We start from the raw sequence: 23215 nt of genomic DNA, 5'->3' as shown, positions 1-23215 counted from the left end.
CACCACCGGTGTACCAGGCTGAGGATGAAATCGGAGACGTGGTCAAGGGCGGACAGTACATGCAGAATATACAAGAGTGTCTGTACACTGCATAGTGATAAGACTACAGTGCGAAGTGTAACTTGATTCAAAACCAGCTGTAGACTCTGCTGAGAGTGAAGAAGATATTTAAGACACCGAATGGCTGAAAGATTGCTTCTTCTACTTTTACTTTCACCCTTTCAAATGTGTGTCAGAGAAAAAAAAAATGCATTCATTTTTTTCTTTATGGATTTATAACAAAAATGACTAACACAGCATGAAAGCACTTAAGGTTTTACATAGGAACCACTAGGTGTCACACTGGATTCTCCAGAGAAAAACCCCAACAATCACTATTAGTGTTGTTACTTTTATCACGTTTCAGTGTAGCTTTGTGCAAACTTCTGCTTTTCCTCCTCATAATTTTGTCTTTTTTGCTGTGTTGAAGAAAATTATTTTTACAATTGATTCCCTGATGTTTAACAGTGGTGGACTTAGCAGTTTGGGGTGAAGGATAATGTGGGACCCTCTGCAGCATTTATATTTATTAAAAATAAAAAACAAAAACTTACCTAAGATAAAACGCCAATAACTTTGTCACTGGTCCACTTTTAGACAACTTTAATGTCAAGAATCCAAATGTTTTGACGAGTACCTAAAAACTGAAATCACACTGAAATGTTTATAAATATTTTTTTTACTTGTAAAATGAATGAATGATGAAACACTTTCATATGATCAGTCTCATCAGTGATTTTGGGTGTTTTTTATGGGCATAAAATATATTTTAGACACTTTTATTTAGTGTTCAGAGTGTTGGGGGCGCAAGTGATCGCCTACCTTTGCCTAAGTCCACCCTTTAAAATTGTAGCATTTCTAAACTCCAAATGTAAATTCTAAATTAGGAGAATTCAGGACATTTTGTTCTGTTGTCACATATGCTTCATAAACAGCTTCTGTAATAACTTTAGTCTGCTTATACGTTTAAAAATGTGTCAACAACATAACAAGAGGGATTCACATGCACTTCCATGCTTGTCAAGAACAGAGAAACCAGAATTATGACCCCTCTAATGCTTCATGGTTGAAGTTTTAAAAACGTGAAAAAAATCAGGCTTCAAACTGCTACTGAAATGTAATTTTAGTTAAATAAAATTCTGCTTTATAAGCATGTTCTCATGTTGAGGTCTTACTGTTGATTTAGCATGAATTTCAAATTAAGCTTGTCGTGGCATACGATAAAAATATATAATTGCACTTATTATTAGCTACTGTATTGGAGCAAATTGTTTGGACGTTTTTTTTTATTCCTAAAAAATAAGATTTTTGATGAAGGACAAGATGCATAAGAGTAAAAAGTTGGTTGGTAAATTTGAATCTGTAATAAATCTTACTTGTAAGTTTAACAATACTTTACTATTCTGAAAAAAGTTGATAGAGGAAATGACATTTACAACTTTCATTACTAAAAAGTTGACAAAATGAACATTTTGTTTGAATTTGTCATTTCCAAGAGTGTAATAAAGATTTAAAACAAACCTAAAAGTGAACCTTTTTTGTTCCATATTAAATCTGTTTTAGGCCACTGCATTTGATCTTTATTTTTTGTATTTTTTGTGTATGATTTGCCTTGGATGCCTTTCTATTTCAGAGACATCCAAATGAGAAATCATTTATTTATGTGAATGATGGACAGATTTTAGAACAGAAGAAAAAAACTGAGAAGTTAAGAGTGAAAAATGGCATGTTTGGTTGCCTGACCCCTTTTGACATGGAGACACAAGCTAAGAAACATAAAGCAAAGAAGCTCACATAGAAAAACATGTATAAAGGAACACTAGTGTCACCAGTTCACACACAGATACACATGTATATGAAATTCCCAAAAATCTCAGAAACAACAAAACAAAAAGACACAAACACTGACACACTCACACAGACGGATTTGACAGTTCACATTTAAGAGGTGTATCAGAACTTCAAAATAAAGTGAGTTTAAATAGAACCAGCGACACACAAAACAACCATAACACTCATACATGAACAGAGCAGATACAAGTCAGAAATAAAAAATAAAAAAAAGGGTTGTAGCCTTTTTTTTTTTTTAATACCCCTTAAGAGTGATGAGGGGAAACGGACGGGCTGCAGAATTATTCTGTTTTCATGCCATGCAAAGTCACAAGTCTGTTGGTCAAGCAGCATTAATGCAGTTTTTCGAAGCATCATCTCCAACAAGCTATTGGAATTGCTGCCCGTCATTACTGTGCTCCCATGCAAACACAGGGGCAGGAGAGCAATGGAAGTCTGGTACACGTGCAGGCGTGCAGGGGGGGGCAAGGAAAGAAAACAAAAGGATGGGAAAAGTGGGAAAGGACAGAGAGGAAAAAGAAGGGTAAAGAGAGAGAAAGAAAGAAGAGAATATAAACCAGGGTGACGAAACAGACAGACACAGAAAGAGAGAAAAAACGAGGGTTACCTCCCCCCTCCCAGTGGGTGCTGAAAACACAGTCTGTGTGAGGGGGTATCTGTCACACTTAAAAAGGTGGGGATTTTAAGAGAAAAAAAATAAAAACAGAAAAAAGGAAATGCACCAGTCGCAAAAAGAGGGGAAACAGAAAGCTAAAGATGTGGGTCAGAGGTCGGCATGAGGTCAGAGTTCGGAGAGGAGTGAGAAGGAGGAAGAGTAGGGCGGCTAGGCTGCAGATGACATGTCCAGAGAAACACAGAAAGGGACAGATTCACAGGGAATGAAAACACAGCTCCCAAAAGGACATTCAGTGCACCAACAGTAACTCTACAAAGACTGGAAAAGTCATGCAACCACAGGCAGGAAGATTTTTGAGGCCTCTTCACAGAAGTCTAAAAGAAGAAGTTGAAATCTGTTTCTTTCTAGGGAGGAAAATATTAAAAGCGGAACGTTTTCTTAAATTGTTTGAGGAAAACATGAAGCTTTTAGATAGATGTTAAGTTTAAGCTAAAAGCTACTAAAACAGAGAATGATCTACTGCAGTGCCACTAGTTTTTTTTTTGCTGGTTGAGTACGATGTTATATTTGTGCATGAAAATTCCCCAATATAATTAGAAAGTCTAGATTTTTTTTGAAAAATATCACTAAAAAAATCCTACTGGGTTTTCCACCTGGTTGCTGTGCCTCTAAGAAGTATCACATGAGGTCAGTAAAACCAGCATAAAAGAAGCAGAAAGCTAAATCAACCTGGCTATCCAAAGCCACTGTGTCAAAGCAGGAACAGCTTTTGGGAGCCAGACAGTACAGACACAAAGTTGTCAGATCCACCGCAGCTGTGCGATCTGAGCGTCTTCCTTTTCACCCTTTGAGCCTCATGGTCGCAGCTGTATGCATAGTTACATCTCTGGGTATTGCTCCAGTTTTCACAGTGAGGACCTGTCGCCTGTCCGACAAACTCTTCATCTGTACAGCGTACAGAGAGGAGGAGTCAGTCCAGGAGGAGGAGGAGGAGCTCACATCAGCCCAGATGTGAAAATGGAATCAATAGGATGTAGGGAAATGCATGAGTAAAGGAAACCATGAATAAAAGAGTGTAAGACGAAAAGACCCACAATTCTTGTGAGGCTTTACTCACACTTCATGTGGACTGATCATGTATGGAAAAGTGCTGTGAATATCCAATCTAATTTTAGTTTTAAATAAGCAATAAAAAGCTGACTGGTTAGTTATTTAAAACAAGAAAAAAAAATAGTAAAATATTAGAAAAAGCTTTTTCTCTGTGGAATTACGAGCTCTGTATTTCACTGAAAGAACATTTTTCTAACTATAACAGCCTGAAAAATTCTCAAAATATTCCATATTTTAAAAATCCTGCTAAAAACAGTATTTATTTTGCTCTACGTGGAGCGGCGGTGCAGTAAGAGTGTCCTGAGTCCCACTGCGTCTTGCTGAGATAAAATCCTGCAAAAGTTAAATGCTTGCGGCAGCTTTAAGCTTTAGGAAACAATTACAACAAAACTGAGACTTTTCAGACACAAACAAAGGCCGCTTTGTTTTGGGAAAATTAGTCAAATACAATGGTGCCAAAAAGTTTTATAAAGCTTTCACTATTTCTGCATGAAAACCCTCTTAAAAGTTATCACGTTTTCACACAATTATTAAAAGAGAGTGGATTTGTAAATTGAATATTACAGAATATATGTAGAGAAAGATATATCAGTACTCAAAATGTGTTATCTTTGAGTGGCAAATGTATACATATTAATGATAAACAGTTTGAATCTCCTTATTGGCTAAACACATTAATCCAGGGACTGTAATCAGCAGCAGATAAAGCAGGATTTCTTAAATCCAGTATTATTCCGGCCCTTGAGGCCTGGAGTCTGACACGTCATCTAAATGCAGTTTTCCCAGGTAAACCTTGAAGTCTTGTGAAAAGATCCATAGAAGACGGCCTCACCTGTGCTATTGATGTAGAGACCATTTCTCTTTAAGCCAACGTTCACAAGTAAAGGGGATTACTGGATAGCAGATCAACAAGTTGACAAATTTCTGCTTTCTCTTTACTACAAACATCATTATAGAGTCTGAAGGAAAATGTTTCTATCACTTAATATCCAAATGTATGACAAACTACTTTGGCTCCAAAGTTACCTGAATGTTTCATCTATTTAACCCTAGAACACTTTCACGATAAAAAGTTACAACATCACTTTTGCCGGGTAATTTTTACCCAATAAATAGTATTTGTCATTAAAATATACCATAATATGACAACACATGATAAATTAGAGTTTGTTTCTTTTATTTTAAATTGTTTATGTAACATAATTAAAATAAAAACATAGATAGATCCTAAAAACATGCTTGAAAATTACTGAAAAATTAGGAATTTGAGAACAAAAAAAATTCCTAAGAAATAAATACTAGAGACTTGGCCTTTGGTTCACCCATTCCTGGGACATGTGAGATTTTACCCAGAAAAATGCAACATTTTGAAAATCCCATAAATAGTGTTCCAGGGCAAAAAGATAAGGGATTTTTTTTCCATTGTTGGAAATGAATTCAGGCATTAAAACAGCAAACAACTGAGTAATAAAATTCTATTTACTGAGGAGTCCATTTTGAGTTCTGAGGTTTGTATTCCCATTTCATCTCTACAACCTAAAGCTCCGTAATAAACAGAGTCCTTCATTTATTTTCCAAAAATATATGTCAACAGCAACAACACAAATATGGTCAAGACAGCTGAGGGACATAAAAATACACACCAGATCCTGAACCCTTTATTTTATGTTTGTTCAACTGTTTTTGTGTAAAAAATGAGGTAATTAAAAGAAAAACTGAAAAAAAAAATCCATATGGAAATTATTGTACATTTGCCACTCGCGGATAAATGATATGTAGAGTATTACATAAATAAATAAGTAATCTGAGAAGAGTTTGTGTTCCCAATAAGCTCTCTAAAACTGAATATTTTTCCAGGTGATACTTCTTCAGATAGAAATGATGTGCTTTGCAACCTTTGAGCACCAAAGTATGGTTTTTGGGAAAGAGTTTAGGACAAAGGGGGTTAGGAGCACTGCGAATATGCAGGGAGCTTACCATTGGTCATACCCGGGGAGAGATGCTCTCTGTCATGGCAGCGGCGGCTGAAGTCACGGGAGCCCTGCCTGGCAGGCTGGGCTGGAGGGCCCTCCAACATGTTGATGATGTCCATGCGGTCGATGCTCTTCAGAGCTGTGTACAAGCTCTCCACTGCAGACGAAACGCACCGAGACTCAGGAGATGACGGAATAGTGAAGCTAGTTCAGATCTGTTCACTCACTCTTGGCTCTTTTTCCTTCACGAGTGGCCCACAGGTTGAGCAGAGCTGAGCTCTGCTCGAGAAGGGAGTTGGGATTCTCCACGCGAATTTTATTGATGTCATCCACACTGAGCTGGAGTTCACGGGCCAATTCTGTTCAGAAAAGGAGAAAATGTGAAAAATCTGCGAAAAATCTATGAATTCCTACAGGAAGACAGAAAGTTGTTGGTTTCATTGGCTCAGCAGCATCACGTCTGCTCATCATACATACAATAACCAAGAATAAAGAGCTCTTTGGGTTCACTCACCTGCCCAGCTCAGTCCGAGCTGTTCTGCTATAACTGCCATCTTCAGCTCCGTCCTCTCCATGGCGCTCATTGATGCTGCAGAGGACAGAGCAGGACTGAAACCTAAACTTTTAACCTCACAAAACCTGATCCAACAGGAGAGGTCAAGTCGAATGGAAATCTGACAGCTTACAGAACATGACTCTGCTACAAATATGGAAACATTAAAATAATTTTAAAAAGACATTTTTATTTGACGTGCATTCTGGAGACAATCGACGCCTCATCATACCCATTGCAGGCTCGTTGAGAGCGTTATATCTCTCTCTCAAAGCCAGCGGGGTCAGAGTTCGCCTTCGATCTTCGCTTCCCATCATCTGCAAAAAGTAATAAAAAAAAGGAAGGGAAAGTGAATATTTGTTTTATCTCTTTACTTTACCACTTTGCTCAAATATTAACACCTTGATGCATGGAGGCATGGTGATGTTCAGGTTGCAGAGCACATGTTGGCTGTCCTCATACTTGGTGGACTTTCGCAGGAAAGAGAGAAATCCAGCAGGCTCTTTACTGCTGTCTCTCACCTTAAAAAGAAGAAATCAGAACTAGTCTAAGAATGGTAGATCAAGAATTTGAGTTCAGGAAAAGGAAGATGTTAACACCTTGACAGTGACAGGAAGTCGGTTGTCCCTAAAAGCCTGGAAACTGAAGCAGCGAGGCTGCTGTGTGGCCTTCCTGACAGGTAAAAGGTTTCCTGAACACTCCAGATGAAGCGGCATTCCCTCCATCACCTGAAACATACCATCATCTAAAACACTAACCCAGCAGATCCAACTTTCCAATGCCAAAACGGCGGCCCCCGGCCTCTGAACAGACCTCTATGTCTCTGCTGCGAGCCACCTCTGTGAAGTTCTCGTGTTGTTCCAGGGTTTTATCCATCTTGTCATCAGTCATGCAGTAGCAGCGCAGACGGCCTTCGCGCAGCTCGTTCATCTTTGCAAACACCACAAACTTTGCCATGTAGGGCACAGCCGACAGCTCTCTGTAGAGCAGGTTGGCAAAGGAGACGGCCTCGGCTGTCCGAGGACAGTCTGCCAGCCAGAATCTGAGAGGAAACAATTGCATGTAATCAAAGAATTGAATAAATTCTATCCCGTCTGGAATTGTGAAGTTCGTCAGCGGAACTTACCGTGCCGACACGTTGGTTGTGAAGCTGGCACAATCATTGGCATATATAAGTTTTGTGGTGCCAGTAATGTCCTCCCACTGAGCTGAGGCAGTACCACCTGACAATGTAGGACATGAATTTCATACCCTGACATCTTTTTAGAGAAGTAAATTGGCAAACCCCTCCACAAACCTCATGCACGGCTTATCTGTGGAAAGCAATACCTATGACAGAGCAGAGAAGACGCAGGCTAGTGGTGTCCCCTTCTCCCGAGTCTCGAGGACTGTCCCTCCAGGACGGAGGCAGTGGTATGCGCAAGCCGATGGGGCGGTGAAACTTGCGCCGCCGAGGCTCCACAGTGACCACGGGGCTAAAGTTGGCTTGATTGCCGAGCAGCTTTGCAACCAGCTCATCTGGAACTGGCTGAGCCTGGGGTGCAAAGCAGGCGATGGGACCACGGGTTGATGAGATGGAAGGAGATGAACAAAAGAAATATAAAAGTGGAAAAGTTGTGATGAAAGGGGAGCAGGTATAATTTAAAAATGTATAAAAAAAATAAGGAAAAGGAAGAGGATAACCAAATCAGGAAGAAAAGAGAAAGAACAGTGAATAAAACACAATGCACTCACAGAAGCACCAGTGACACCAACCAGTTGTGTGACTTTATAATTATTTTTATTGTGTTACAATGTCTATTGACAGACTTTCACAAACATAAATGCAAATAATATTATAATAAGGCACTAAAAGGATTCCACAAGGCCACTGCTGAGTTAGACATGTTCACTATTGTAAATATACATCCTACTAAAAATAGAAAAAAATGTTAAAATAAATATATCAAAGAATATAAGATCATCTAAATATGTGTATGTTAATTTTCGTTAAGTGTGCTCAGTTAAGAAGATACAACAAAAGAAATATAAGGCACATCTATCTTTAAATACATTTTTTCTTCATTTACAGCTATTACAATAGAAGGTCAGTTCATTCTATAGTCGTTTGTTATATTAGTCTACAAAATATTAACTGGATTTGTTTCCACTTAATGAAATAAAACTATTTAAGCTGCCAAAGCGGACATATTTTAAAGGCTTTGATGAATCCATTTGGAGTTTTTACAATAAAAAAGTAAAAGACAAACATGCAGCAGAAAAGATAATAATTAACATGCAAACTAAACTTTCAAAAGCCATATCTGTTAAGATGTGTAACCTTATGACAAAAATATGTCCCCACTGAAACATTTTGATTGTTAACTTATTCTTAAAAATACGATTAATTTTATTTCAAAGTTGTGCATTTACTTAAAAAATATAGTTAAAAAGAGGAGACTTTATCTTTACAAAACTTTCTGTAAACAGTTATAATTTTAATCTTACAGTTCTTTCATTTCATAGTTCTTGATTCATAGTAGAGGGACATCAGACAGTGAAGGGGATGTCAAATATGGCTTTCAAAAGGAACTATCTGGCATTTCATTTTGCTGAAGCATCTTTGGTGCTTTTGTTTGACAATATATGATCAACAAGAAATGGAAGTCATTCACTTATGTGCATGGAAACAAAAATTAAATATGACAAAAAAGGTTTTAAGATCAGGTCCTCGGATGTTTCCCTTTTTTGTCTTCTGAACACATGCTGACACATCGATTACAGATAAATATCACTCAAACTGCTGGAAAATGAAAACAAACTCGATTTTCTGGTTGAAACAAACATGCAGAATATAACTTATTCTTTTTGCACATTTCTAATAAACATGTTCAACACTACATAAATACATTAGTGAGGAAAAAAAAAACCAAAAGTGGTTCAAATTCAAGCACAATTTAAAATGAAAAGTTACAAGATTTTCTGTGACAAGATTGTAACTTCAAACAAACTTGGCCCATGCTGTTATGACCGGATTGTTCCATGATCAACCAGAAAATATATCCCACATGCTTTTTTCCAGGCAGCACATGCATTAACGATTCTGTCTCTCCTCTCCTTCCTCTGCATCGTCCCATCTCACCTGCAGCCCCAGGCGAACACGTTTGGTGACTGCCGTCTCGGGAAACGTGGCCTGGACCATCGGAACCAGTTTACTTGTCAACGAACCTCCTTCTGGACCAATCAGGTCGCTTTCTTGCTGTACTCTCGACACGACAGCAAAATAAAGCGGGAAGTCCGTAGAAATGATGCGACGGATTCTCTTCTTCCCGAGTTCCTCTTGACTTTCAAGTTCTGAAAGTGAAGAGGGTTCTATGTTTAGAAAGGGATGCCAGTGGGTGCAACTTTAAGTGTGATGTCATACAACGCGTACCCTCATCCATCCCGTTCAAGATCGTCTCCAGCACCTCATCGCCATAGCGATTGCGATGCTCCTTCCACACTGAGCCATTCTCGCTCCTCAGGACCACAAGTTCACGATCACCTCGACCCAGAGCAGCAAAGTGGGGAATCTCTACAATCACAGGTCTGCCACACACAGGACAGAGCTTTAGGGTCACACACTAAAAATACTAACTTTTTTTTTTTTTTTTATATAAAAACTGTAAATAGAAAATGTAAAGAACACTTTCACAGAGGTTTAGCAATAAAGTAAAAAAACATAAGGCACATAAATCTGAATCATTCAAACCTACAAACTGTTAGGAGTTTGCTGATGATCAATTAATCAAGACTCACTAATAGCTGATTTAGTGTTTGGTTACCCTTTAAGGTGAATAAAAAGTGTTTCTGTTGCTCACCCAAGGAACTGCATGCCAGCTGGACCCAGGGAAATGATTCTGCTGGCCAGCCCCTCTCCTTCTACCAGTGGAGGGGGGCTGGTCAGCTTCTGCGGCTTCACCAGGCGGCAGGTAATGCGGGTGGGTGCCGCACACGTCCGTGGAGGTATGATGACACGCAGACCATTATGCCTGCTGCCTCGCATTGAACCGCCTCGAGCATCCACCATGAAACTGACCAAAAACCTGTCATCACACAAAAGCTGCAGCAGTTGGCAACCTGGCCGGGGAGAAGTTCAAAGACAAAAGTGCTGCTGGCTGTGCTGACCCTGTGTGTATCGGACTGGCGACGGGGCTGACGTTATCGGACGTCTCAGTTGCGGGGCTGCTGGGAATCAGAGAGTCCTCGTCATACTCCTTTGGCAGTGGGAGGGGAGTGTGTTGCTGCAGGAGAGATGGTGAGAAAGGTTCTTGAAGATTATTTGTTCAGAAACACTAAAGAATATTCCTCTAACAATTTTAATCTGAAGCATAAAACAAAACAAACTTTTATCTTTCATTGTAAAGAGTTTAAACTCCTTTAGGTGAGGTCTTCTGAGCTTATGCTACGATTAAAATGGTACAAAAAGCTACAATAATAAACTTAAAGAAGGAAGTGATCCAAATCCCTTGTTTTGTTCTTGTTAAAATGTGTGTCCAGACTCTGATTTAAAAGTCTTAAAGCCAATGTTATCAAAATTCAGTGAAGAAGAGTGCAGTACCTGAGCCATCTCCTGCTCTCTCAGAATGACAGTTTCTGGTGAGACTCGAGGAATTCTGGGAATGGCTGGCGAATAATTTCTGTTATATGAAAAGAGAAAAAGAACTTCAGAGTGAAAGTATTTGTTTGCATCTGAGCTCTCCCCGTGTCATCATTCCTTTTTTTTTTTTCCCACGTGTCTATGGTGCATCCCCATCTACCCATCCCACCTTTTAGCTTGCGGTAACTAGCTTGACTCACTACCCTGCTGCCCCACACATCCCCCCTTACGCTGTTCCCAGCCCTCTCTCGTACTCCAGTGATTTCTTGGGGGAGAGGAAATCGGCATCATGGTCTTTCATGTCATCCATCTTCATGTACCTGGCCCCTTCTGTCCCCAAAAGTTCCTCTCCTTCAGAGAACAACATGCCAAAGAGAGCGAACAGACCAGGTCAGGAGGGTGAAACAGCACAAGAGAAGAAGAGAAAAAAAAACAAGATTGTTAACTAGCAGTTAGGAGGGTTAGACAACATGATGACCCCAAAAAAGAAGATGCTGATCAGGGATTAGTCTGGTGACATGAGACATGTGTTACAATATCATGTACACTGAATGACAGATCACTATGGAAGCACTTGACGATGTATGAGGAACAAGAAAACAGCTCAGTGTATCCCAGAGAACTCAGACATTTCTAATCTAAATCCATAAATTCAATAAAATCACAGAAAATGTAGTTTCCAAACTCACACAGACAAGGCCAGCTGTCTGTACTTACCCACCAAAACAGATGCTAATGTCTTAAAATCAGCAAAAGAAAGACAGAGTTCATTCATGGCGACTGTACCAGCTCTGGCTGTGTGGGTGGATGTGAAGACCGCAGGCTGCAGGTGTCGTTACACTACGCTGGCCTCATGACACACAAGTGTTCTAACATCCAGTGTGTCACACATAAGCGCTGTCGGCAATATGAACTTGTGTCTAAAGTGGATGCATCACATAACTGGATAATATCACCCTCTTCTGCGGACATGAGATGTTCCTTTAAGACAGGCGGCTCTATTTTTAAAGCTACAGTAATGGTCTCTTAGTTGAATTATCAAGAGTCTAAAAACATAAAAACGTCAAATTCTGTACCAAAAATGTTTGCATATTTATCACTTTTTGATCCAACAGCTGTTTAGATGTTGTAAACTTAAGGGTGGTCTCCATCAAAATACATTTGTGACTGCCACAAGATACAAGACTAAAAACTTAGAATTATACACAGCTTAAATGAAATACATTCCTGCCGCAGTCATGTCATGATTTTATTTCTTGACACATAAAAATAATACATTATTTTAAGCTAAAAATACATTTATTTCTAAATATTTTTTTTTCCTCACAATATATCAACATAAGCTAGGATGTAAACCGGTCTTAAAATTGGATTTTAAAGACCCACTCCAATGAAAATGTTTTTTTCTTTTTTTTTNNNNTTTTCGTAGCAATTTTAACCATGATGGAGGACTAATAAAATAATTTAAGATTAAAACTGTGTATTTCTTTAGTCAAATCATGTTGGATCAGGTGCAGATGAAAGCCCACAGTTTGGATAAACTTAGGGCCAAACTCTGCCTTCCCCTCTCCAATACTAAAACATTCACTTGCAGACAAATAAATCCATTAATGTCTTTAATTTCCTTGTCTGAGCTCCCATCTGGCTTAAAACTGCCATTTTTGTTGCATTGCTATTGTTAGCTCGGGCTTGTGAGGTGCTATAAGCTGGTGGGAGAGCATGTAAACAAAGGGATGCTGGGAAATTAACTAGGATAACTTCTGTGCCAATAGTCCCACCCACAACTCAGAGGTGAATTTCTAATGAGCTCCTGCGGCACTCCAGGAAATAGGTCTTAAAAAACAGAAACAGGCTCCAGAATCATAATTAAAAAACCAGTGGGAACAATTTTACAATAGAGAAAAGTCTAGTTGGAGTGGGACTTTAATCAGTTATAGCTGGCATCTCCATCCCTTAATGCCAGTTATAATAGAAAATACCTATCTATTAAATTTTATATAATAAAAGTTATTATTGCTAAAAACAAATGCAGAAAAAAAGGAAGAGTGAACCACAGGGAGTGGTTAAAAATTCCAGTAAATTCAGTTTTATATATTTTTACAAATGGATTTTTTAAGTTTTTATCATACAATCCACTTTTTTTTAGCAAAATTTAGGATTTGAAGCTATTGAACTTTATATAATCCACAGTTTCTTCTCACTCTTGACCCACAAGATTATGGTTTACAGACGTAATTAGAAACACAGAAAGCAGAAATAACCAAAGCACAATGGAGCCACAAGACAACAGCACAAACTGCCAAGCATCGTTTCAAAAAGGACAACATCACACTACTAAGAGCTGTAAAACCTCAAAGCGCAGGTTTCAATGATTAATGTCTGCTACCACAAAATAATGACTTATGCCAAAACACAGAGGAGAGGAGTTAGAGAAAAAGACAAATGGAGGTTAGAATCATGAGTGCTAAGGAAGCATGCCAATGACAAAACCAGATCCACCATCACAGTGAGCGCCACTACAGAGGATTTGAGAGGCAGAGGGACAGAGATGGGATGAGCAAGTGGTTTTTCAAAACAACTTGTGTTAGCTGCACAAAGAAAGAAATAGGCTGTTCATACCTAAAGTTAGCTGTGCAATTCCTAAAAATAAAAAAGGCAAAAAAAGCAACAAAAAGGTTGAAAAACCAAACATTTGTTATATTTTAAAGATCAAAGCTGCAAATGTTCAACCTGCAAAAATAATCTCATCGCCGTACCTTCATCTTCAGACACATCTAGTATTTCATCCACAGTTTCTGGAAAACTCATGCGGTGTTTCTCTGTGGTCGTCTGAATGTTAAAGAAACAAATAAACAGTCATTACAGACCTGACAGACCAATGAGACAAAGTTTTTAGGTTTTTGGTCTTGTGCGGAGCTTAGGTTGATAAACTCCTCACCATGGAAACAGTCTCCTCAGTGACGAGCTTCAGGACGTCAATCACAGAGATGTAGCCAAGCCTCTTAGCAATGGCGAGGGCAGAAGTACCGTGCTATCAGAAGAAAACGAGGATCTGATCAAGTCTGCTGAAGCAAAACGCCATAAATGAGCATGAGGAGGAGCTGGTGTGTTTGTACTCACAGTAGTGATCTCGTTGGGCTGGGCGTCATGCTTCAACAGAAGAGTCACGATGTCTGTGTGTCCCTGCTGCGCAGCCTGATGCAGAGGAGTGTAACCCAGCTGGAAAACGCCAAAGGAGAAAAGTGTTGAGAAATATAATAAGCTGCTATAAAATATTATTTAAATTGTGTAATATTGTACCCTTGTTTTGCTGTTAACGTTAGCCTGTTGCTGCAGAAGAAACTTCACCATCTTGATGTTCCCATAGTGGCATGCTACATGGAGAGGTGTGTAACCCATCTGACAGAGGAAAGCACAAGTAAAAACTCTTAGAAAGTTTAAAAAAAGTCCCAAATCACACAAGTTTTTTTAAATGTGCTTTTCATATTTAATTGCAAACAGAACTGTTTAGTTAACGTTTATTAAAACAAAATCAATTCTTCCGATCTTGAAATGTTTTTATCTCTCTATATTTTACAAAGTCTATAACATTAAAAATAGAGAAAAACAAAGTGAAAATATGTTGGCTAACATTTCTTCTTCCATTGAGGTGAAAAAGGAAACATCTTACCCGAGTGGCAGCATACACTGAAGCTCCTTGCTTGACCAAAATATCTGCAATGCCCACATGTCCCTCTTGTGCTACAAGGTGCAGGGGAGTCAACCCACTCTGTTTACAAAAATAAAAAAATCATACAATGGTTTAAATTTAGGATCCAAGAACAAAATGTGCTGAGATTTTCTTGTGCCTTTGATGGTGTGCTCTTGCCTTGTTGCCAAGGTTGACGTTTGCCTGTTTGGAGATAAGCAACGAGACCATGTCAGGGCGGCCTTCCTGCGACGCCAAGTGGAGAGGTGTGACCCCCTGCAGTGACTCAGCATTGGCTGAAGCTCCATACTGCAGGAGGCTGTTAGCTACCTCCACCTGGTTTTGCTTCGCTGCAATGTGGAGGGCAGTGTAGCCGTTCTAAAAAAAAAAAGACACAAGGTGTTGTAAAAACCTTTAGCATCTACATTATCACAGTTCTGAAAAATGTTTTACCCTCGCTGCACTATGTGGTGAACCTCCTTTACTGACAAGTAAGTTGACTACATCCAGGTTGTTGTGATGAACGGCAACATGCAGCGGAGTCAGACCGTTCTGAAAAACATCGAGAAAGAGGAGAGGATTTATGTTTTAATCACCGTTTCAGTATCACGTTAACACAACCATTGCTCTTTGTATGTTTTCACCTTCCCAGCTGCATTAGGGTTGGCTCCTCTCTCCAGCAGCAGCTCTGCCACATCCACCTTTCCATATTTGGATGCGACATGCAGTGGAGTAAAGCCTTTCTGCAGAGGCACCAAAACAAACATGGACGCAATATTAGGTCAAATATGCAGTTATTCTAAAAAAATATATATATTTGAAATCAGCACATGCAACAGATGAATCCTAAGCTGACATGCTTTACCTTGGTCATTTTGGTTTGCTGTGCCTCCATGTCCAAAAGCATTCGCACAGTTTGGACGTGACCCTCTCGGGCGGCGATGTGTAGAGGGGTGTGGCCAGCGGTGGTGGTGGAGTTCGGGTTGGCTTTGTGCTCCAGCAAAAGCTTCACCAGCTCCTTATGACCCATCCGAGCAGCACAATGCAGAGGTGTCTGATCATCCTGAATAGGAGGCAGATATTTATAAAAATCCATTCAGTTAGGTCAAATATTTAGCTCAAATGTGAATTATATAATTTTTAGATTTCTATTCTGCTAGTCATGATTTGTGCCAGAAAAGAGAACAAAAGAAAGTTGAGGTGAGGTGGTAAAAAATGATCTAATTCATAAAGAAATATATTTTTTTCAAACTGCTGTTTTATGTAAAACAGACAGAAAATCTAAGAGATTCTGCCTATGTTGCAGAATACTGTTGTAATGTAATTTTGTGTTTATCAAGAGTAGAAATAGGTCTCTTTGTCAGTGATTGCTTGAGAAGTTGGTTCTAAACCTTTAAAATGCAACTGAAACACTTGATTTGCAAAATATAAACCATTAAAGTGTTGTAGGAACACATCTTAATGTACAACAACCTTCTATTTTCATAGAAAATGTTGCAGAAATAAAATGCTTCAATGGATACAATGCAAATAGAATTATTAATTAGAGTTGTTCCTGGTTCATTTAACAAAAAAAAAAAATAATAGAAAGGGAAATCTACAGGTTTAAAAAATATTCATAATCTATTTTTTCTGTATTTCTCATCTACTTTGGTAAGATTGTATAAATTCACTTCTTCCCACTCATTTTCAAGCAACCAATCAAAATCTACTTGACTTTAGTTAATAATTAATATATCAAATTAATCAAATGTGACATCAAATGTGTCTTTTTTGTTTCTTTTTTAATCAATGGATTTCATTATTTCTGAAATAAGTTTGAAAAACCTGTATGATTTCTTTGTCTTGTAATGTCCACAATTTATGCTTGAAACAAACCAGATCAATCACTAAATCAAACCTTAGCTTTGGCATCCACTGGTGCTGCGTTTTGTAGTAAGAACTCTGCCACCTCAAAGTGTCCCGAACGCGATGCCATGTGCAGAGGAGTCTCCACTTTCTGCTCACACAGAAGAGAAAAGATCAGATTCCATAAAAATGCTTTAAGACACACAAATGTATTATTTAAACAGACACTGAAGTTTAAATGAGCCTCTCACCACGTTGGAGGCGCTCGGGGAGGCTCCTTTCTGCAAGAGGATCTTCACAATATTTAGATGACCCATAAATGATGCCACATGCAGCGGGGTTAACCCAGACTGTTCAGAGACAAAGACTAAGAATTACAAAAACTAAAACAGCCTTTTAAAAAATTCATCTTCTTGCTTTCCAAATTGAACAATTAGATTTATTTTCTTTCCAACTGCTTACCTCAGTTACAGCCTCTATCGATGCTGAGTGTTTTAGCAGGAGGTCCATCACACGGAGGTGGTTCTTTTTACAGGCAATATGCAAAGGAGTAAAACCATTCTGCAGAAGGAAAATATTTAAAATCAAAGGGGAGATAAAGTTAAAGGAGGTGTAAAGCACATGAACATTTTAATGAGAGCAGCAGCTGCAGTCTGAGGTGCTCTAGTTTATCTAATAAAAAAAATATACCGGTATATAATGAGTGTTTATTAGAGGGATGAGTCACTTACCAAGGCCCTGGAGTTGGGCTTCGCCCCCTTGTCCAGCAGCACTTTGGCCATGCGGTGGTGCCCGCAGTGAGCTGCCACGTGCAGAGGGGTGAGATGGTCCAGCGTGATGTCATCTATCTCTGCGTTGTACTGCAGGAGCTGCTTGACGCAGTCCATGTGGTCCCCCTGTGCTGCCATGTGGATTGGAGAGAGGCCATTCTGCAGGAGAGGAACATTTGTTATGTGGGAAAACAATCAGCGCAAAAAAAGAGGAACAGGTGGCTGTATTTGGAGGAGGAATCACAGAACAAATCAAGCTCACAGATTTGGACCAGCTTTCATTGTGTTTCATAACACACTCAAACAGAGATTAGGAAGACCTTTTTTTTAATGTGTTTGGGTGTTGTACCTTTGTTTTTGCCTGTATGGGGGCTCCGTGGTCCAACAGTATCTCTATAATCCTGACATGTCCATTTCTGGCTGCGCAGTGCAAAGGAGTCAACTCATCCTGAAAGAGAAGAGACCATCAGTGATTTACTTGGAGATACCAAAGCAAACCATAAAAACACATTGTTTATAGGACAGCTACAAGACCTTGGTCTTGGCATCAATCTGGGCGCCTCTGTCCAGCAGGAGTCGGACCATGATCACATTTCCTCGCCTGGAAGCAATGTGCAGAGGGGTGATGCCGTTCTGCAGAGAAACAGGCGAGTTAACACAAACTAAAAGGAAAAGCAAAGATTAAGTGGCTGACCTTTTAATGGCTTTATTTATTCCCTACCTTTGGGGTAAAGTTGACATTTGCTCCTCGATTGAGCAGCAGCTGAGCTACGTTCAAGTTCTCATAGTGTGCAGCAATGTGGAGCGGGGTGAATCCGGTCTGCGAAACACATGCAATTATGCGTTTGTTCACTTTCGGCATTTTTGAAATCCTGATAAAGCCAAAAACAGGAGTCATTTCTGCCTATTCTTCAACACACCTTGCTCAGTACATCAGGATTAGGATCATTCTGTAATAGTACGGCGGCTGTGCGTGTGTCATCGTTTCGTGCTGCAATATGGAGAGCCGGGAGGCGGACTTTCCCTTTAGTGCCATAGCTGATGAGCAGAGCTACGACATTCTCATGTCCCTGCTGAAGTGCCACTGCGAGCGGAGTGAAGCCATCCTGCAGCACACCAGAGAGTTGGATTAGAGACCGACTAACAGATAGAAGGTGAGAGCGAGGAGAAAGTAGAGAAGCTTATGAAAAACAAAACACAAAGGAAACACAGTGAGCGTGGATCTGCAGGGATCGGATTGGGGGCTTCGGGAGGTTACTCTTTACACAAGTTTCTCTCTGGTACCTCGGTTGGAATGCTCTGATTGGCTCCATTCTCCAGAAGAAACTTCACAACCTCTAGATGGTTTTCTTGTGCAGCCATGTAGAGTGGAGTGAAACCTTTCTGTCTCAGGAAGACACACAAAGACAGGCGAGCGCACGCACACACACACACAAAGACACCCCCACACAAAAGAGCAGCAGAAGGAGAAACACCACAACAAAAAAAGACAGTCAAAGAGGCACACATAAGGATGTACACAGAGAGCAAACAGAAATATTGAAACAAAGACACGTGTTAACAGATGGAATTGCAGTATTTACTACAGTGGTTCCACGACAAAGTTCCCATGAATGCTCTGAAGAAGAGGCTGTAATGCTGCTGTCAGAGCAGCTCTAGGTCTCACCTGGGACTGAGCGTTGACATTGGTCCCATAGTTAACCAGCTCTGTCACCACCTGCTCCTGTCCTGCCAGAGCTGCGATGTGCAGGGCCGTGTTCCCCTTCTGTTTAAGCACAGATACATGTCAGTTAGAGGACACGGGAAAAAAAAGAAATCCAGCACTAAATGTACATCACTTGGACTTCTTAATAGAGTTTTATGACATTAAATACACAGGAATGTTTTACTTTTTCTTAGTTTCTTAGTCTAAAATGTGTTTTTATTGTTAGATTTATTACTTTTTTTGTTTTGTTTTTAGGTGCATATGCACATCCATTAGCCATCTGGAAAAACTTAATTTAATCAACATTTTACTTACAAGTTCAATTAACTTTGTTAAGAAAAATATTCTATTTGTTTCTAAAAAAACAAGAATTTTTTATCAGTAGTAACATTACATAATCATAAAATTTTTATGAAATATCAATTAAAATAGCTATTTTAGATCACTTTTTCCCTTTTCTAAATTACTTTAATTAATCTATCAATTCAAAATTGAATCATCTGATTGATCCACAATCTGTTTTGATTTCTCAATAGCAACACTTATAAAAATGTGATCCGAATAACTTGCACACCTTTTGTTGCTTCTTGGTGGGTTATTTTTAGGCAGGATGTTTTACCTTTGTTGTGGTCTCAAGTACGATTCCATTGTGAAGCAGCTCCAGCACCATTTTGACATGGCCCTCTTTGGAGGCCAGATGCAATGCATTGAGCCCGTTCTGAGTGAGAGAAGAGAACAAACCTCATACGGACCGATCTTACCAACACTTTGGGCCCAGATTAGAAAACCCACATCTGTTGTGTTAAAACCGTGCCATGAAAAACAACTGCTGTTAACACCACAGTGAAGAACACACCAACAACAGCAGCCAAATACTTACAGCAGGACCATGCATGCAGTGCTGTCAGAATCACAGGACACATCAACAACAAAATGCCTGAAGAAATGAAAATAAAGATGGGACTTTTCCTCGTTTGTTTGGTGTTGATAAGAGGAGAAGGTGGAGAAAGAGGAGGGCGGGAGGGGGATGGCAGGCCACTGGTCTCAGGGCTGGGAAGAATACGAGCCGTGTGGGATAGGTCTGACCTCACACAGCCTTCCTTCAGCTGCACAGGACATGTGAGGTTGGACCTTTCCCACACCACTGATATTATTCCTCTGAGTTGGGGGGAGACCACAGCATACCATCACGGGGACAGAAAACCCAACAGTGGATGTAAATGTTGATAAACTGAGGAAACAGGTGAGAAAGACTGGAGAGGAGGGGAGCAAGGCGGTGGGCTGGTAAATCAGAGGTAGATTTAACCCGAAGGTTTAAGTCTCTCTATGATATAAATAAATGAATGTTACGACATATATGAAGAGAGTTGTGTTTATAAACCCAGCTCAGATTAGATTATTAGGCTTTAAACTAACACAAAAACAACTAAACTGTTATATTTATATTGAAAAACTGTTCATTGTTATGTGCAAGTTGCGCAAAGTAGATCATCCTTTTATCATAAGATGCACCAAATATTGCATGACTGCATGGTGAATAACAAAACTAAATTCTAATCTTTTTTTTTTGCATGTAATAATATCTTGAATCCATGAGGTGTCTCCCTTCATCATTGTCCAAGCCGTTCTAAGCAGCAGTGTGCCTGCAGAGTCACTTTCCACAAAGAACTCTGTGCTGCACATGGATCTGTTGTGGGCTTTGTGAATGGGCTTCATAGAAATCCTGACAGAAGATTTACCAGCAACAATTAGAAAATGTTGAGGACAGTGTTGGACCATAAATGGGATGACTAAGTTAGATTAATGAGAAGAGTCTCATGCATACATCCAGGAATCTGGCCATGTTTCAGGACCCTGAGGGGAGCAGCTTTAGCCCATTGATGGTACCCCTTCCTGGATAACTTAAGTACAACAGTCAAAGTAAATCTGGACAAAGGAGCGATGGATAACCCCAGATCCATTCATTACAGTCTATTGAGACAATGTGTCACCTTCAGTCCAGTGTAAGTGAGCATGCAAATGCCAGGCAAACATGCACACAATGCAGAACTATGCACAGTAAAAATGACAAATATAAACACAAATATGTTGTTTTCCGAAACAAAAGATCATCTTGCAGTTGTTGCTCTCTTATAAAGTATGTTATCCTCTCATCTTTTTTTTACTCCTCATGGAAAATCCACAAAAAAACGATTTGCTGGCTTATTTTATCAATATTGAGAATTTTGGGAAGATGTTGTAGAATATAAAGCAGCAAGACTTTAACATCTTAAAATGAATGCATCTCTTAATAGACATAAATGATGCGTCTTAGCAGAAGCCTGCTGAAGTAAGGATTCAAGAACGTCCACATAATAATAGCTAATGGTCGGCTGAGAGAACCTTTAGAAGCCGGTAAGTGCACCGTTTTATGACCAAAATTCGGCAGTAAATGCTGCATGACAGCTCAATGAAAACCTATGGATAGACTCAAGAACTGCAGGTGAGTTTCAATAAAAAGCTAATCAGAAAAAACAATTTCATTCAGCTGTTGTTTGTCCTAAAATACAGAAGTTTTATCTACTTTCCAAAATGTGGTAAATATTAAGTTAAAAGGACCAGAAAAGGCTAAAATGTTGTCAATGACTAAAATAAATGTCTGCAATAAGCAGGAACTCTTATTAAAGCTACAAACTCAGGTGTATTCAGTAACACTGAAAGACTAGACGAGTTTGCAGATCACATTCCAGGTACGGTGCGCCCTCACCTGATTGGCCGTGTTAATATCAATGCCATTCTTGATGTGCTCCAGGGCCTTGTCCAGGTTGCCGGATCGGGCTGCTCGAAGAAAACTATTGCCAGCATCTGCCTACAAATGAAAACGGAGAAGGAAGAAAGGAGGGATATGGAAGGAATAGAAACCAGTGAGAGACATAAGAAGGAACAGAGGGGGAAATGGACAGGTGAGTATTTGGTTACTACTTTTGCACAGATAGGAGTTTATAGAAAAGGCAGTGGTATCGGGATTACACTTGTCCATCAGCTTTCCAATCATTTACTCCTCCCTTTACATTTTTGAGCATCGGTGCTGATTAGTCTGCTTCCACAGGTGTGCAGATATTAGGGGAGGGGGGGTCAATTTCTGAAAATATGTATACAAATCTATCAAGTTGAGCACTTAGAAATTGCTATTGTTGTATTAGAAATTCTGCGTTTCAGTGACAGAGAAGGAAGGATGGACGGCTCACAGGCTGGCTTATGGCATGTCCAGTGTTTTTGTCTGTGTTTTGTTTGGGTCGGAGGGCTTCGTGCCTCTCCCAGCCAGCCAGCCAGGCAGGCAGGCAGGCAGGAGTGCAGCTGAAACAGGATCACTCATGCGGCACCAGGAGGGAGAGGAGGGGAGAGATGAGGAGAAGAATCAACGAGCAGCTGAGGGAGAACCACGGGGAAGAACAGAACTGCGGCAAAACCTCCACCTTTTCATTTACATAATCTCCTCAGTGGCTGTGATCAGCCCCTCCCAGTATCAGCCCCCGTCCGTCTATCCAGACACCTCAACGTGCTGCTCGGGAAAAACAAACACACCTACATTGTGTGCTTTCTGCACACATATCCAGAACTCAGATTCATCCACAGTACAGAGCCTTCATTTTCTGCAGTGAGGAAAATAGCAGTGCTTTAGGCGGTATTGACCATGTTATTGAAAGGGTTGCTGGTCCCCTTTTGACAGAGAGGGAACGGTCTTGGTTGAGGAGAGAAAGGACTCACATGCCTGAAGGAGACTCTTAGCAACAAATGACACAACACACCCTCAGCATGACACTATAGTGACACAGGGCTGTGCATAGAGTCACTTATAGAAAAAGCTGCAATGGCCAAAAAAAACAAAAAAAAAAAACAAAACAGAAAACTTAAAATGTTAACAGCAGATTGTGGGAAGAAAAAACAAGCACCTTGCAGTCTGTTCCTCCTGAAACTTGTTCAGGCTGTTCCACATGACTCTAAGAGGATGAAGTGTTTCCTAAAAATACAGTACTTTGAGTTCTTTGTTGCTGCAGGATCATCTTTTGATCATTTTTTTATTGAGCTAAATAGTTGACTTTCACAAAAAAATTTGTCATTCCTATAAAATAAAAGCAATAAGACAGAAAGCTTTAAAATAACTGATTAAAACACTTGAAACTTTGTGTAACCAATAGAGAGATGTCTGTGGAAGTTTTCACACTTCTTGGGAACTTTTTTTCTCCACTAATAAACTTTCAATATCAAGAGGCTAAACTTCCTCCTTTTTGAGCAGCAAAACACTTGAATTTTGCTTCTTATCTTGTAAAAACATTTAAAATAAAGGATTTTTTTTAATACAATAAAACACTATAAATCCAATGAGGATGGCTGATAGACAGGAGTGCAGACTCCATTTCTGTGATGCAACATATCCCCTCACAGTCGATGCGAAAAGCCCACG

General features: G+C 39.7%; 1 protein-coding gene across 13 annotated transcripts in view; it reads right to left on the bottom strand.

Moving 5' to 3' along the window:
* The window catches only part of ank1a (ankyrin 1, erythrocytic a), an 81599-nt gene that overhangs the window by 12396 nt on the left and 45988 nt on the right, over positions 1-23215 (bottom strand). For 6 of the 13 annotated variants that reach the window (XM_036213551.1, XM_036213552.1, XM_036213546.1 and 3 more), the window contains 38 exons: positions 21518-21619; positions 19652-19672; positions 19391-19489; positions 18733-18831; positions 18351-18449; positions 17987-18172; positions 17788-17886; positions 17601-17699; positions 17416-17514; positions 17028-17225; positions 16759-16857; positions 16548-16646; positions 16349-16447; positions 15314-15511; positions 15093-15191; positions 14902-15000; positions 14629-14826; positions 14431-14529; positions 14061-14159; positions 13881-13979; positions 13699-13791; positions 13517-13589; positions 13380-13400; positions 10991-11111; positions 10722-10800; positions 10289-10404; positions 9982-10206; positions 9555-9709; positions 9264-9475; positions 7472-7676; positions 7269-7365; positions 6956-7184; positions 6742-6870; positions 6544-6663; positions 6375-6459; positions 6104-6178; positions 5817-5948; positions 5594-5746 (listed from right to left, as the gene is read on the bottom strand). In XM_036213551.1, the coding sequence (XP_036069444.1) occupies positions 5594-5746; positions 5817-5948; positions 6104-6178; positions 6375-6459; positions 6544-6663; positions 6742-6870; positions 6956-7184; positions 7269-7365; positions 7472-7676; positions 9264-9475; positions 9555-9709; positions 9982-10206; positions 10289-10404; positions 10722-10800; positions 10991-11111; positions 13380-13400; positions 13517-13589; positions 13699-13791; positions 13881-13979; positions 14061-14159; positions 14431-14529; positions 14629-14826; positions 14902-15000; positions 15093-15191; positions 15314-15511; positions 16349-16447; positions 16548-16646; positions 16759-16857; positions 17028-17225; positions 17416-17514; positions 17601-17699; positions 17788-17886; positions 17987-18172; positions 18351-18449; positions 18733-18831; positions 19391-19489; positions 19652-19672; positions 21518-21619 (4609 nt within the window). Of the gene's footprint in view, positions 1-1622; positions 2326-5593; positions 5747-5816; positions 5949-6103; positions 6179-6374; positions 6460-6543; positions 6664-6741; positions 6871-6955; positions 7185-7268; positions 7366-7471; positions 7677-9263; positions 9476-9554; positions 9710-9981; positions 10207-10288; positions 10405-10721; positions 10801-10990; positions 11112-13379; positions 13401-13516; positions 13590-13698; positions 13792-13880; positions 13980-14060; positions 14160-14430; positions 14530-14628; positions 14827-14901; positions 15001-15092; positions 15192-15313; positions 15512-16348; positions 16448-16547; positions 16647-16758; positions 16858-17027; positions 17226-17415; positions 17515-17600; positions 17700-17787; positions 17887-17986; positions 18173-18350; positions 18450-18732; positions 18832-19390; positions 19490-19651; positions 19709-21517; positions 21620-23215 lie in introns of those variants that run through there. The other 7 variants (XM_024275170.2, XM_024275175.2, XM_024275179.2 and 4 more) reach the window with 5 other exon arrangements.

The sequence above is a fragment of the Oryzias melastigma genome, linkage group LG9 (genome assembly GCF_002922805.2).
Source record: "Oryzias melastigma strain HK-1 linkage group LG9, ASM292280v2, whole genome shotgun sequence".
Taxonomy (NCBI): domain Eukaryota; kingdom Metazoa; phylum Chordata; class Actinopteri; order Beloniformes; family Adrianichthyidae; genus Oryzias; species Oryzias melastigma.
This window is presented reverse-complemented; position numbering and strand designations above follow the sequence as displayed.